General features: G+C 41.6%; 1 protein-coding gene and 1 long non-coding RNA gene across 6 annotated transcripts in view; one reads left to right on the plus strand and one right to left on the minus strand.

The window, feature by feature from the left end:
- poc1b (POC1 centriolar protein B) overlaps positions 1–14,935 on the plus strand; it is an 89,854-nt gene that overhangs the window by 20,372 nt on the left and 54,547 nt on the right. For all 5 annotated transcript variants that reach the window (XM_078219646.1, XM_078219645.1, XM_078219649.1 and 2 more), the window contains 4 exons: positions 1,194–1,301; positions 1,971–2,086; positions 4,791–4,924; positions 5,262–5,330. In XM_078219646.1, the coding sequence (XP_078075772.1) occupies positions 1,194–1,301; positions 1,971–2,086; positions 4,791–4,924; positions 5,262–5,330 (427 nt within the window). The remainder of the gene's footprint in view (positions 1–1,193; positions 1,302–1,970; positions 2,087–4,790; positions 4,925–5,261; positions 5,331–14,935) is intronic.
- The window catches only part of LOC144498474 (uncharacterized), an 88,686-nt gene continuing 85,207 nt past the window's right edge, over positions 11,457–14,935 (minus strand). Inside the window, exon 3 of the long non-coding RNA XR_013498709.1 lies at positions 11,457–11,519. This is a non-coding gene — a long non-coding RNA (uncharacterized LOC144498474). The remainder of the gene's footprint in view (positions 11,520–14,935) is intronic.

Below are 14,935 nucleotides of genomic sequence, written 5' to 3' on the forward strand. Positions count from 1 at the left end.
GTAACCAAGCTATGCAGCTTGATCTCTGGTCTGTAATGATTTCCATGATGTGGAGATGCCGGCGTTGGACTGGGGTAAACACAGTAAGAGTTTTAACAACACCAGGTTAAAGACCAACAGGTTTATTTGGTAGCAAATGCCATTAGCTTTCGGAGCCCTGCTCCTTCGTCAGATGGAGTGGATATCTGCTCCATCTGAATTTATCCAGCACTTTCTGTTTTTGTATGCACTGTCACTTCTTATTTCCAATGTTAATTTATGTCAGATTTTGTTTGAGAATGATGTGTGAATCTCAATATGATTATTAGTTATGCAAGTGCAATATTGATTTGTGCAGGAAGTCAAGTTGCTTATGTATTGTGGGTGGTACAGTGGTTAGCACTGCTGCCTCACAGCGTCAGAGACCTGGGTTCGATTCCCGGCTTGGGTGACTGTGTCTGTGTGGAGTTTGCATGTTCTTCCTGTGTCTGCGTGCGTTTCCTCTGGGCGTTCTGGTTTCCTCCCACGTTCTGAAAGACGTGCTGGTTAAGTGCATTGACCCGAACAGGCGCTGTAGTGTGGTGACTAGGGGTATTTCACAGTAACTTCGTTGCAGTGTTAATGTAAGCCTTACTTGTGACTAATAAATAAACTCGGCCTTTTGGCCAAGATCAAGTGTAGTATCGACATGCTGTGCTTGGTTGAAGTCATTAGGTTACATTTTAGCTTCATTTGAAGTTATTTTTAAAAGCGGCATCTCGGCCTTTTGGCTAAGATGCAAATGAGATCAAGCCTTGGAGGAGGTGCAATGCCTACTCCAATCAGCTTGGATCATGTAGATCAAGCCCAAGACAGGAGGTGAGAGCCCTGTCTTGTCAGCTTGGATCGGGAATGTCTCAACTTGTTGAGACTCTGAATTGGACTTGATTGGATTGAATTGGAATAAAAATACAAAACTGTGAGTTTTTAATCAAAATGTTGCTAATAGACCGGTTTAAACTTTACATTTCAATTTTCTTCAATATTTTAATGTTGCACTAGTGATGGAGGTGTGGTGGTGAGGGTGGTTTAGCATTCTTGAAGCAAATCTATTATCAAGTGATTTCATTTATAAAGGGCCCTGATTTTCATGGTGCTTAATTATGCAAGTCAGTTTGCATGGTTTAAATAAATACCCTAAATCTCCAAGTTTTTAATGGTACTTTGATCGTTAGGTTCTCTCCAGATGGAAGGCTTGTGGTTTCCTGCAGTGATGACAGAACTGTTAGGATCTGGGACACAGTCAGCAGAGAATGTATCAATACCTTCACAGATCACACCGGGTAAGTTGATGTTTCTTCTTTACAAAATGTATTAATCTTCCAATCTCTCATTGCATCATAATACATCTAAATTAGTTTCTATTGATATTTCATTCATTCTTTAATGCCACTGCTCTTGCTAGACAAAGCCAGATAATTGTAACTACTTGTGAACTGTTCTGGTTCGAACCGCTTGTAAATTTTAATCTTCTGACCTCTTTCCTTTTTGTAGAATATTGTGCATCTGTAGCAAAAAAGTGACAATCGATGGGCACACGGATGCTATCCGTCAGACTCAAATACTTGTAATAATTCCATCACTGCTCATGCTATAAGTAACATGGTACCAGATCTTGGCATGGATACTCAAAAGAGTGATGTTTATTAGTGTGATATGGGGTGGCACAGTGGTTAGCACTGCTGCCTCACAGCACCAGGGACTTGGATTCGATTCCCGGCTTAGGTCACTATGTGATGGAGTTTGCAAATTCTCCTTGTGTCTGCGTGGTTTTCCTCCGGGTGCTCCGGTTTCCTCCCACAATCCAAAATGTGCAGGTCAGGTGAATTGGCCGTGCTAAATTCTCCCTCAGCGTGCCAGACTGTGGCGACTAGGGGATTTTCACAGTACCTTCATTGCAGTGTGAATGTCAGCTTACTTGTGACTAATAAATAAACTTTACTTTAACCCAGGTTTGCCAATTTTGTGGACTTTAACCCCAGTGGTACCTGTATAGCTTCAGCAGGGACAGATAACACTGTGAAGCTTTGGGATGTTCGTATAAACAAACTGCTACAACATTACCAAGGTAACTAATCAAAGTTAGTACAGACATTTTTATATTAAATAACTTCAAATTTAATTGTAACTAATATTTATGGGAATATAAATTACTATATTCAACAAATGTCATGTGTTTGCAACGTTTTGAACAAACTCATTAAATATCTTGGGACAGGAGTTTTAGTTATTTTGGGTACATTTTATGGACTTATTAAGATGATGAATATCCATGTTTAACACCATACCATTCAAGTTTAAGGTTGCATTGCCTTCAGATGGTGTGGGTGCAATTTAAATTGATTCATTTTTGTATTGAATAGTTATCAAGGTTTTTATTTAAGGGATAAGATTTAGGGTGCGTTAGATACAGTGCCTGAGATTATCTATTTATCTACATTCTTTGACGTCATCAGAAGCTTGGCTTTTCTTTTCCAATGTTTATTTTGTATCCTTTTTTTTCTAATTTCCTTCTAGTCCATTGAAAATTTTCCCCTCATTGCCTTCTTTACTGACCCTTGTATTGGACTTCCCTGTAGATTTTTTTCCCTTTGAGCGTTTATCCAATTCCCTCTTTCAAAAGCTACTACTGAGTCGGCGTCCGCTGTCCTTTTTGAGGCAGTGCATTCCCCATCACAACAACTCGCTGTGCAAGAACGTTTTGCTCTTTTTTTTTTCCAAAACAATTATTTTATTGCTGGTTGCTGACTGCCCTGGAGGGGAAGGACATAATCGCAGTGGAGTGGAAATTTGAGGAAATTGCCAAGACTGGAAAGTTTTTTAACCACGAGGAAAGAATCGATCTTGTGCACCTTCCTGAACTGTTTCCAATGCAAGTGCATCACCCACCCCCCCCTTCCCTCTTTCCCCCCACCCTCTTAAGGAAACCAAAACTGTACACTGTACTCCAGGTGTGGTCTCACCAATGCTCTGTACAGTTGTGGCAAGACTTCCATGTGTTTATACTCCATCCCCCTTGCAATAAAGGCCAATATTCTATTCACCTTCCTAATTTCTCATGTTATTTGTATGTTAACTTTGTGATTCGTGTACAAGGACACCCAGATCTCCCTCTACTTCAGCCTCCTACAGTCTCTCTCCATTTAAATAATAATCTGCTTTTCTCCCTGCCGAAGTGAACAATCTCATATTATCCTCTATCTACCAAATTTTTGCCCAATCCCACTTAACCATCTATATTCCTTGTCAAACCTGTTGTATCCCACCTTTGAATCGTCAGCACCCGGAAGAAACCCATGCAGACACGGGGAGAATGTGCAAACTCCGCACAGACAGTGACCCAAGTGGGAATCGAACCCGGGTCCCTGGCGCTGTGAGGCAGCAGTGCCTGCCACCGTGCCGCCCATCTTTGTAGCCACTTCTTTAAGATCCTAGGGTGCAGACAACGTGTCAGCTTTTAGCTCCACAGCCCCTACATTATGGTACGTGTGGGTGTGCATCTGGAGGAGGGAGTATGAAGATATGTGAAAGAATGTTGAGGCAGAGAAAGACTGATGGAAGGGAGGAGAGTGAGAGGAAACAGAGTACAATTCGTACACTTCAGGAAAATATCTGCAAAATATGTCATATTGTGCTAGGTCTCAAAATACTTTTCAATTGGTTAAAGTATACCACGTAAGAATATGCTATATTAAAAACACTGCACTGTCAACAATACATTCCTGTTACTGTTTGCCAAGGATTGAAAGATGACCCACACATGATCTGTTACATGGAGGCAATTTTAAATGGGAGGAAAGGCTTTGAATTACAAAAAAATAAAAACCTGCTTTATGTATGATTTGTTTAATTGCATTTTAACGATCCAAGGAAAATATGGGTACTGTTCTATTCTGTTTTATGAGCTTGTAATAGTGAGTGATTATAAATCATTGGGCATATGTTTAAAGGTCGGAGTAATTGCATATGGGTGGAATTGTAGGTACAGGGATTACGTGATCATATTTGCATATGATTTAATTTTCAACATAGGGCGGTACATAGAAACATAGAAACCCTACAGTGCAGAAGGAGGCCATTCGGCCCATCGAGTCTGCACCGACCACAACCCCACCCAGGCCCTATCCCCACATATTTTACCCGCTAATCCCTCTAACTACACATCTCAGGGACAATTTTTAACCTGGCCAATCAACCTAACCCGCACATCTTTGGACTGTGGCACGATGGCACAGTATTTAGTACCGCTGTCTCACAGCTCCAGGGACCTGGGTTCGATTCCCGGCTTGGGCCACTGGGTCTGTGTGGAGTTTGCAAGTTCTCCCCGTGTCTGTGTGGGTTTCCTCCGGGTGCTCCGGTTTCCTCCCACAGTCTGAAAGACGTGCTGGTTAGGGTGCATTGGCCACGCTAAATTCTCCCTCCGTGTACCCGAACAAGCGCCGGAGTGTGGCGACTAGGGGGATTTTCACAGTAACTTCATTGCAGTGTGAATGTAAGCTTACTTGTGACTAATAAATAAACTTTATTTATAGTATGGTTTGGGAGGCGTTTTATTACATATAATGCTGTATCCGGTATGAATCTGCACATGGTATTCTTAAAATGTTAATGCCTGAAAAACCACCTCGGTAGAAGGCAGCAAATATATATTAAGAGACTGACGACTGTAAGGTAGGGGATAAAATTGTGGTAATCATTCAGGAAACTCAACAGTGAATTGATTTTTTGGTGTAACTTGTTAAATCTGACTGACCACTTTGCCTTCCACACAGTTCACAGTGCTGCAGTGAACTGCTTGTCTTTTCATCCTTCTGGTAACTACCTTATCACCGCATCCACTGACTGCACTCTCAAGATAATGGACTTGTTGGAAGGAAGATTACTTTACACCCTTCACGGACATCAGGTGAGAATAGTGGCATATTAAATACTTAACAAATGGTCTATTGAAGATCTCCAATTCCACTGTAACCTGGTTCTGATTTATTTCAAATCAGAATTAAACCTTTATTTGTGGCTGAATTTATTTATTGATTTAACATCTTTACTGATTTTGTACAGCACATTTATAAGAAATGTAGCCTTCCATCGACACCCTAACATAGCTACAATAAAGTTTCATTTATATTTCCTCTTCTGAATATTATGGAAATGTACATTCACTTAAATTTATAAATGGAATGAAAACTCAATTGCAAACTGGCTTTATGCATACTAAAATAAGGTAATTTGTTTATTTTTAGGGTCCTGTAATTGCTGTAACATTTTCGCGGCATGGGGAGTATTTTTCTTCTGGTGGAAGTGATTCACAGGTTTGACACGTTGTTTCCTGTAATTATAATTAGCTGTGTCTCTAGCAATATAATGTGAATGCATATTTATAATAATGAAAGTCTGGCAGGTGCCATCGCTTCCTGTACATATCATCTTTACTCCATTCCTCATAGCTTTTCCATTATGTTTTATAGACCTTTATTCCCAAATCGGAAAGTCACAGGAGAGGAGCCTTTAATTTTCCATCCATTTAATGGGTGGAAAATCGGGAGCTGTAACATTGCAATTTCCTGGCTGATGCTGCCTGCAAGTACTGCTTCTCAACAGGGGTGCCTAATATGGGAATTAACCATTGTACCCATAGAAAGGTTACAGCACAAGAGGCGGCCATTTGGCCCATCTTGTCTGTGCTAGCCTGAGGAGCCCTTCCTAATCCCAACTTCCTAACCGTTCTTGGCCCACTGCTCTGTAGCTTACTGCACTTAAGGTGCAGAGGTCCAGGTACTTTTTTAAAGGGGTCCACTGCATCCACCACCAACTCGGGCAGTGAATTCCAGAGATCCACCTCCCTTTGCGTTTAAAAAAAACAAAGATTCTTCCTCATGTCCCTTCTACACCTACCTTGATTATCTTGATTCTATGTCCCCTGGTTCTAGAATTCTCCACCAAGGGCACTAAGAGTGCCCACTCACTCTCCCTTCCCCTCATTTTGTACACTTCTATCAAGTCACTTTTCTCAGCCTTTGTTCCAAGGAAATTGGCCCCAACCTATCCAATCTCTCCTCATAGCTACACTTTTCTAGCCCTGGCAACATTCTTGTACATTTGTATCATGCTCTCTGCTCTAAACATGTGTGTATTTGGTTGTCTCACGCATCGCCTGTGGGGCTTCTCAACACCAGGTTGCATTCTTGCACCTTCCAGTTACATCTCCTAGATCCAGCCTCCATTTTCTTTTCATCTAGATTTATTTCAACCGAGTATTTGGGCTGCTGTGTTCTACTGCCTGACCCATTTGCAGCCAACCGATTCTGACTTAGACCTTTGATCTGCCCAGTTTCCTTTCCTCTAATAGTAGTGATGTCTAGAGCTTAGCGCTCAGACTTGCTCATCTCAGCTGTTTCCAGCTGGCCATTTAGGACTTTGAGCCCCTTTTCCTCTTTCTCCTCCCGCCGCCCCCTTCTCCCCCAATACCCTTTTTGGGAATTGCTATGACTTATACTTGCGGCTCCCTCCATTCTAGCAGCCATGTCCTCCTAACTCCTACCCACACTTGACCATCAAGTCATACTCCTAAAGAATTCTCTCTGTGCTGGATTCCCAGTACTGAACTGATGAACAACATGGAATCTTTCCCACCTCTTGTATAAAACAGGAATATGCATTTTTATTTTTTAAATGCCGCCCAAAGGTAAAGCCTGTTTCTCAGTTCAGTGCTTTGAATGAATATCCTGTTTCTTTTTAACTCTTTCATTGCAGAGTGATAAAATTATCAGTTTTTTGGAAAACACAAGGTTGACACAGCACACTCTTTTTGTTTGCTTCTAATCTACACTGATTTTTTAAAAATTATTTCATGGAATGTGGGAATTGTCGGCAAGGCCAGCATTTTCCACTCTTCCCAAATTACGCTCGAATTGAGTGGTTTCCCACAACATTCCAAAGTTGACCACAATGCTTTGGCTCTGGAGTCGCATGTAAGTCAGGTCAAGGAAGGGCAGCAGATTTCCTTCCCTAAAGGACATTAATGAACCAGATGGATTTTATGATCAACAATAATTCTGAGACTATCTTTTCAATTCCAAATTATGAATTGAATTTAAATTCCACCTGCTGCTGTGGTGGAATTGGAACCTGTGTCACCAGATTGTTAGCCTCAGCCTCTGGATTACTAGCCCGGTGACATTACCACGACCCCACTGTCTCCCCAGTCCACTGGTTTCAATCTTACAGATTTCCCTAGATATTAGAATCGTTGCCATTGATTGATTGAAACGTAATAACTATTCAAGAAAAGAGAGAAGGAGAAAATGAGGAACTATAGACAGTTAGCCTGATATCAGTAGTGGTCAAAGTGTTAGACTGCATTATTAGGGACATAGCAACAGTACTTAAAATCATCCCAGGGATGAGGGGTCTGTCCTATGAGGAGAGATTGAGTTGACTGGGCCGATATTCTTTGAAATTTTGAAGAATGTGAGGTGATCTCATTGAAACTTTAAAAAACTACCTTGGCAGGGTAGATGCTAGGAGAATGTTTCCCTTGGCTGGGGAGTCCAGAACAAAGCTCGCAGTCTCTGAAAAGTTGTCACTCAAGTGTTTGCAGATCTTTGAAATTCTATATCCCAGAGGGGTGTAGATGATCAGTCATTAAATGTGGTCAAAGCAAAGATTTTTGATGCTGATGTCAGCACGGTAGCATAATGGTTAGCATCGCTGCCTCACAGCGCCAGGGACTCGGGTTCGATTCCCGGCTTGGGTCACTGTCTGTGTGGCGTCTGCACATTCTCCCAATGTCTGCGTGGGTTTCCTCCTGGGTGCTCCGGTTTCCTCCCACAGTCTGAAAGACGTGCTGGTTAGGTGCATTGACCTGAACGGGCGTCGGAGTGTGGCGATTAGGGGAATTTCACAGTAACTTCATTGCAGTGTTAGTGTAAGCCTACTTGTGACACTAATAAATAAACTTTAAAATTTGCCCTTGTCTTAACTAATCAGCTGCTGAAACCCTGACTTGTGCATTTCTTTACCTGTAGACTCGACTGTTCCAATACATTCCTGGCTGTTATCACACACTCTACCCTCCATAAACTTGAGATCATTCAAAACTCTGCAGCACGTTTCTTGACTCATAGCAAGTCCCATTCCCTTATCCATCTCTGTACTCATTGATCTACATTAGCTCCCAGTCAAGCCACATCTTGACTTTAAAAATCTCATCCTGATTTTTAAGTTCCTCTGAGGCCTTTCCCCTCTGTATCTCTGTAATCTCCTCCAATGCCATGACCCTCCAAGTTATTTGTGCTCCTTTAAAAGGCCTCTTGTGCATTCTATTATTATTATTACTCCCCTATTAATGGCCGCATCTTCAGTTGCCTCGGCCCCAACCTCTGGAATTCACTCCCTACATCTTTTCACCTCACTTTCCTTCTAAAGGCACTCCTTCAGATGTACCTCTTTAACCAAGCTTGTGGTCATCTGAGCTCATCTCCCCTTATGTAGCTTGGTGACGTACTTTGTTTTATGATGCTCTTGTGAAGCACCTTGGATTGTTTTTTTTTAGGTTAAAGGAACTATATACGTACAAGTCCTTTTTTATTTATAAAAGGATTAAGGGCATGGAAACAGCTGGAAGGTGGGACCAAGCTCAAAGATCAGCCCTCTGGATGGCAGAACAGGCCTGAAGGGCCAAATGGCCGCCTACTGTTTCTTTCCCTCCCTCCTCCTCCTTATGTTCACGTAGAGGCTTCTATTCTATTGAACTCTTTCAGTTGTTGAGCAGATTGGGTTTGTACTCGTTGGAATTTAGAAGGCTATGGGGGGATCTTATAGAGACCTATAAGATAATGAAGGGGCTGGATAGGGTAGAGATGGAGAGATTCTTTCCACTTAGAAAGGAAGCTAGAACTAGAGGGCACAGCCTCAAAATAAAGGGGGGTCAGTTTAGGACAGAGTTGAGGAGGAACTTCTTCTCTCAGAGGGTGGTGAATCTCTGGAATTCTCTGCCCACTGAAGTGGTGGAGGCTACCTCGTTGAATATGTTTAAATCACGGATAGATAGATTCCTGATTGGTAAGGGAATTAGGGGTTATAGGGATCAGGCGGGTAAGTGGCACTGATCCACTTCAGATCAGCCATGATCTTATTGAATGGCGGGGCAGGCTCGAGGGGCTGGATGGCCGACTCCTGCTCCTATTTCTTATGTTCTCATGTTTACTCTTTTTTTTTGTTGGTGGATTTGGTTCTATCATGTTTGACCCAGGAACAATGTGTTTGGTCTCCAGGGTAAAGTCTCCTGTCACTGTGAATTGAGACCTATTGTCAGGTCAAGCAGTGCAAGGCTATGAGAAGTTGTCTACTTTGTTTTGTTGTGAAAGCCTCCTTGTAAAAGATATGAGTTGTTGGATCTTAAGAACTCGCTGAGGCAGCTGGTATTAGGTGCAACTCTGTTTCTGGCTGTGTACTCGAGCAAGTAGAGTTAGTTTTAAACCCAAATAGACCTGTCGCTTTCAGTGCTATTGTAGAACAATCATTTTACTAAATATATTACAAGCCAGTTAGGAACACAAGATCTATAATAGAACTGTAATTTTAGGAAACTAAGTGTAAATCAATCTTTCAGAATATTGGGTTACTAAAATGAGTTGGCACCACCTCAGCTTGACATTAGTGCTGTCAATTAATTGTAATTAACTTTGGCAATTATAGTGTTTAATTTTTTTGGAACTGAATTTTTTAAAGATTATTAATCGTAGAAGTCCTCCAAAGAACAAAATTTAAATTCGTATTGACAAATGGCAAACTGCACAATTTTCCAGCTAGAATGTTAGAATGCTCCAATCTAGTGAATTTCCACTGGTGCTCAGAACTGCTAATTCTCTTAATTCCAAATGTTTACTGGACCACAACATCCTTACTCCGATTAAGAGAAATGACTCCATATTATGAATTTGTTTGTTGAAAGTATTGTAACATATTTGTTACGGCTGGTCCCCAGGCAAGGTTCCCCATTATCCCAGGTGAGGAGGGATGGTGGGATTGTGGTCGGTGCAGACTCGATGGGCCAAATAGCCTCCCTCGGCAGTGTAGGGATTTGATGATGTCTGCCTATAAAATGAGAATGGAATCTGATGTACCTCGATTGGGACACTCCCAACTTTCTAAATGCAAGAGAATAAAGGAAAGTTAATGCGGCCTGCTAATGCTTCAAATACCAAGTTACATCCTGATGATCTGCACTGGAACTGTTCAAGATCAATCTATTTTTTCCAAAGTTTGATGCTGAAAGCCGATTGTGGTGCTGCAGATGGAGTGACACAATCCTTGGGAAGAGAACGAGACTAGGGAGGTGGTAGTTCTCAATGGCCCTCATCTTTAATATTTTTGTCAGAATAAATCATTGTGCTTTATGATCACCAGCTGAGTGGAACTGTGGGAGTATTGGCAAAAACGTTTTTAAAGTTTTAAAGTTTACTTTATTAGTCACAAGTAGGCTTACATTAACACTGCAGTGAAGCAACTGTGAAAACCCCCTAGTCGCCACACTCCGGCGCCTGTTCGGGTACACTGAGGGAGAATTTAGCATGGCCAATGCACCCTAACCTGCACATCTTTGGACTGTGGGAGGAAACTGGAGCACCCGGAGGAAACCCACGCAGACACGGAGAGAATGTGCAAACTCCACACAGACAGTGACCCAAGCCGGAAATTGAACCCAGATACCTGTGCTAACCACTGTGCCACCGTGTTGCCCCAGCAATTTTAAATAGCAATTATATTGGTTCTGTGCTTATATATGTGTAATGTATAGCAGTAAGCAGTTACTCACAGAATTAACATGCAGTCAGTTGATTTGACAATATTTTGTTATGTTTTCTATCCAATACAGATCTGACTAATTTTCTTTGCATTTTTTTTAGTGGGTCGTTATGTAAAGTCTATAATTTTTCTTTTTGATTTGTGTCTTTGGATCCAAAGAATGAAAAATGTTAGTCCTCTACATTGAAAAATTCAAACTGAATTGTTTAATGTAATTCCATGTAAATACATTCAAACTGTAATGATATAATTACCGTGCTAACCAAATCTCAATAGGAAACTTGGCAAGCTGTCACAAGGTACAGTGTTGAGGTCAGGACTCTCAAATTGCAGTAACGCTAATGGAGATTTTAAATCAGAAATTAAAACATTTATTAAGGAAAGAAAATTTAAACACATAAGATTACACTTACACAATTAAGATTAGTCTCGCAGAACATTTCCCCAACAGATTTTTACAGTCCTTCTAGAAAATTAATTTATTAAAAAATCCAGTAACATTTTCCAAAAGGCACAATCTACTGTTGCTATAGAAAAGCAGTGTGTCTCCCACTCTACTGTGCAAATCCAAGGTTTTAAACGCAACCCTTAATTCTGGAACAGACACTTCTCAGGAGTGACTGAAGGTAGCCAGAGCAGGTCCAAGGCTAAGAATCCTGCGGAGGGTAACTCACCTCCTGACTCCCCAAAACCTGTTCACCATCTACAAGGCACAAGTTAGGAGTGTAATGGAATATTCTCCACTTGCCTGGCTAAGTACAGCTCCAACAACACTCAAGAAGCTTGACACCTTCCGGGGCAAAGTATCCATATGGCTACTTCAGTTCAGTGTCTGGTCAGTGGTAACCCCCTCTCTTTTTCCCCCTGCTCCCCCCCCTCCCAGATTTTGTTCGTGGGGGTACAGCAACGGTAATTGAATGTCAAGGGGCGATGATTAGATTCTCTCTCGTTGGAGATGGTCATTGCCTGGCACTTGCGTGGTGTGAATGTTACTTGTCCCTTGTTCGCCCAAGCCTGGATATTGTCCAGGCCTTGCTGCATTCGGACATGGACTGCTTCAGTATCTGGGGAGTCGCAAATTATACTGAACATTGTGCAGCCAACAGTGAACACCCTCACTTCTGACCTTGTGATGAAATGATATATTGATGGGGTTAGATGAAGAAGGGTGAGAGGAGGTTCATGTGGAGCATAAAAAAACATCATGTACCTGTTTGGCCAAATGGCCTTTGAGGCACCCATTGTTATCTATTTGCAATTATGAATTGGAGAGGGCTGAGGGCAGCTTCTCTTTCCATTCTGATGATTCAATGGTGCTAGAGAAGAATCCGAAGAACATAGTCAGAAACAAACTTGGGCAGGGTGCTGCACTTATTCATACACCCTGTTATACAGAGACCAACCTCCTACTCCTGCCTGCATTTGGTAAATGTTGTGTTTTACATTGAGAAATAAAGGAAATTGCAGCACCTGTTAATAAAGTGAATGATAATTTTTAAATCTTTAAAACTGGTCGGCTGCATGGTCCTGGCTATTATAGCTTAACATCTGTGGTGGGAAACTACTGCCTTTCTTAAAGGAAGTAATTCAAATATTTAGCAACAGAAAAGTAATAAATCCAGTCGAACAAGAGTGTACGACAGGCAGGTCGAATCTAACTAATTTATTGGAATTCCTTGATCTTGGCAGAGTTGATGTAAATTCCAGATGTTGACCTTTTGGAAAACATTTGAGCAGGGCCCAGCAGGAAACTTCAGGCTAAACTAAAAGTTCTTGGGTTCTGAGAATAAATTGAATCATTAATTGGTGAGGCAATAGGGAACAAGCTAATTTCATAGCTGTGATTTGTGCTGCACAGTGTCTGTTCTTGCAGATGACGTCTGTGTGAGAATTATGATATAAAGAATGCACTGGATCTTGGTATTTGGACAAATAAGTGGAATTTAGAATTGAGAACTAGTTATCACTGCAAAAGCTTGGCAGTAAGATTATACCATGACGATTGCCTCACTTCAAAACAAAACCAGTGAGCTCAGTATTGTCAATTGTAATGATTGAAGTGTTTTGATGTGTGTTGTACCAATGTCAAAGGAAGTAGAATGTTAGGCCATGACGGAGAGCCTCTTCGTGGCGAAGATCCTGGAAATGGCCAGAAATCTTAAGTCCTTCCTCTGACGATGGCATGTTCCATTTTCCCATGGTGGGGGTGGTGTGGGCCTGGAGAGACTAAGGACAAAGGGGCAGTAAAGAGCCATGGGGATGAGGGGAGCGTGGGGATATGAGGGCTGGGTTGAGGGGCATGGGTTGGTATGGGGGACCATAGAAGATGGGTAGAGGGACATGAGGTGGCGGTATGGATGGGGAATGGGGAGTGTGTGTCCTCGAGAGGGATGGCGGTGAGGGCTGTTTCCTCTTTAATTCTGTCCTTTAATTTGTTTCAAAATGATTCTGGAGCACAGAGGCAGGCGTTTCAACCAACCTGCCTCTGCAACAGGCTACCTCCACACTCATTCCAATGACAATGGCCCCATTTCCAATCCAGCTCATACCCACTGGAATGACAATCTGTGAGTGGCTGCTTTTAAAGGTAGGGTTTACAGAGCTGGGAATTCTCCCGTATCTGCGCACCCAACCTGGGAGCAAACATCTGGGCCTTGGTGTCTATTTGGATCCACCAATAATGAATGCAATAGTTAATACTGACCTTCAAAAGCATTGTTGAAACTACAGCGATCAAAAACATACTGACAAAACGTGAAGGCAGTGGAAAGGATTTAATTGTTCAATTGGGACACGAACATGCTGCTGACTTAACTTAAATCACTTGGTGAAAAATGTAATTTGACTGAGTAAGCACCAACCTGTGGGACTGGTCTCTGGAGGTACAGAATAGGGCCCTATCTTTTAGTATAGGCAAACCTACGTCAGAAAGAAAGGCAACAAAGGAAAACACGAAGCCTCCCTCTTACACAGTTGTTGAAGAAGCTTTGTTCATAATCCACCTGTACACAGCTCGCTTAGCTGCTAGAGAATATATCGATAAATAGGAAAAGTCTTGATGTTTTCAGTTAAATATTTAAACGTCAGCTGTGGCACAGAGGTAGCACTCACCTCTTGAGATGGAAGTTTGTGGTTTTAACATCTTACAATTTGCTGCTCATTCACTAAGCGAAGGAGTAATCTGAAGCCAGTCTTTAACATAAGCTTACTCACATAACCCAGAGACTCCCTTTTCCTGTCGCCACGCAAGTGGAAATCGGTTCTTGTATCTAAGTAAGAATAGTGTCCTAACCCTCCCCAGTTAGTAAGAGCTGCTCTCACTTGGAACTAGAACATTCACCTCATTGTGGCAGGATTGCAACCTTAACTTCTCACTCTGGAATTTAAGCACAAAATCTACCTTGACACTCCAGTGCAATACTGAAAATGCTCTGCATTGCCAGAGGTGCCATCTCTTGGATGAGCTGTTACACAGTCCCTGGTGGACATACAAGATCTCACAGCACTATACTTTCTTAACTAACATTTATCCCTCAACCAACATTGAAACAAATGATTGTGATTATTTTAGTTGTTGATTATGGCAGCTTGCTGCGCACAATCTGATTGCTACATTTCCTCCTTTGTAACTGTGACCACATTTGTAAAGCACTTTGGGATATCCCAAGGACATAAAAGGCACTATGTAAATGCAAAACCTTTTTTTTTTAAAGCATTGAAGCCAAATGACAAGTTTGTTTGTAATTCCTTTGGTTCATTTAAGTTCCTGAGTCATTTCAAAATTTTGCAGAGATGAATGAGATTTTTTTATTTAAATGCTTCACTCTCTGTGGGAGGGTTTCAATCACTCAGACTGCCGGCCGCCAAGAGTATTTGCTGCTGTTAAAACTGGCAATTGTAAAAGTGCGATTTCACCAGAAGGGGGCTGGAGTTCAAATGCACAGAAACTCGAATAGAAGTGTTCCTGTACATAAGGGAATGTAGGATGGTCCTATATTGGAGTTATAAAGGATGCTAGAGAGTTAAATCTTTTTTCATTGAGCGAAAAATAAATGGATTGAAATGTGGTTTTAATTATTTAGTCAGGAAGGGAATTGATTAAATTGAT

This window comes from Mustelus asterias, chromosome 9, assembly GCF_964213995.1.
Source record: "Mustelus asterias chromosome 9, sMusAst1.hap1.1, whole genome shotgun sequence".
Classification (NCBI taxonomy): Eukaryota; Metazoa; Chordata; class Chondrichthyes; order Carcharhiniformes; family Triakidae; genus Mustelus; species Mustelus asterias.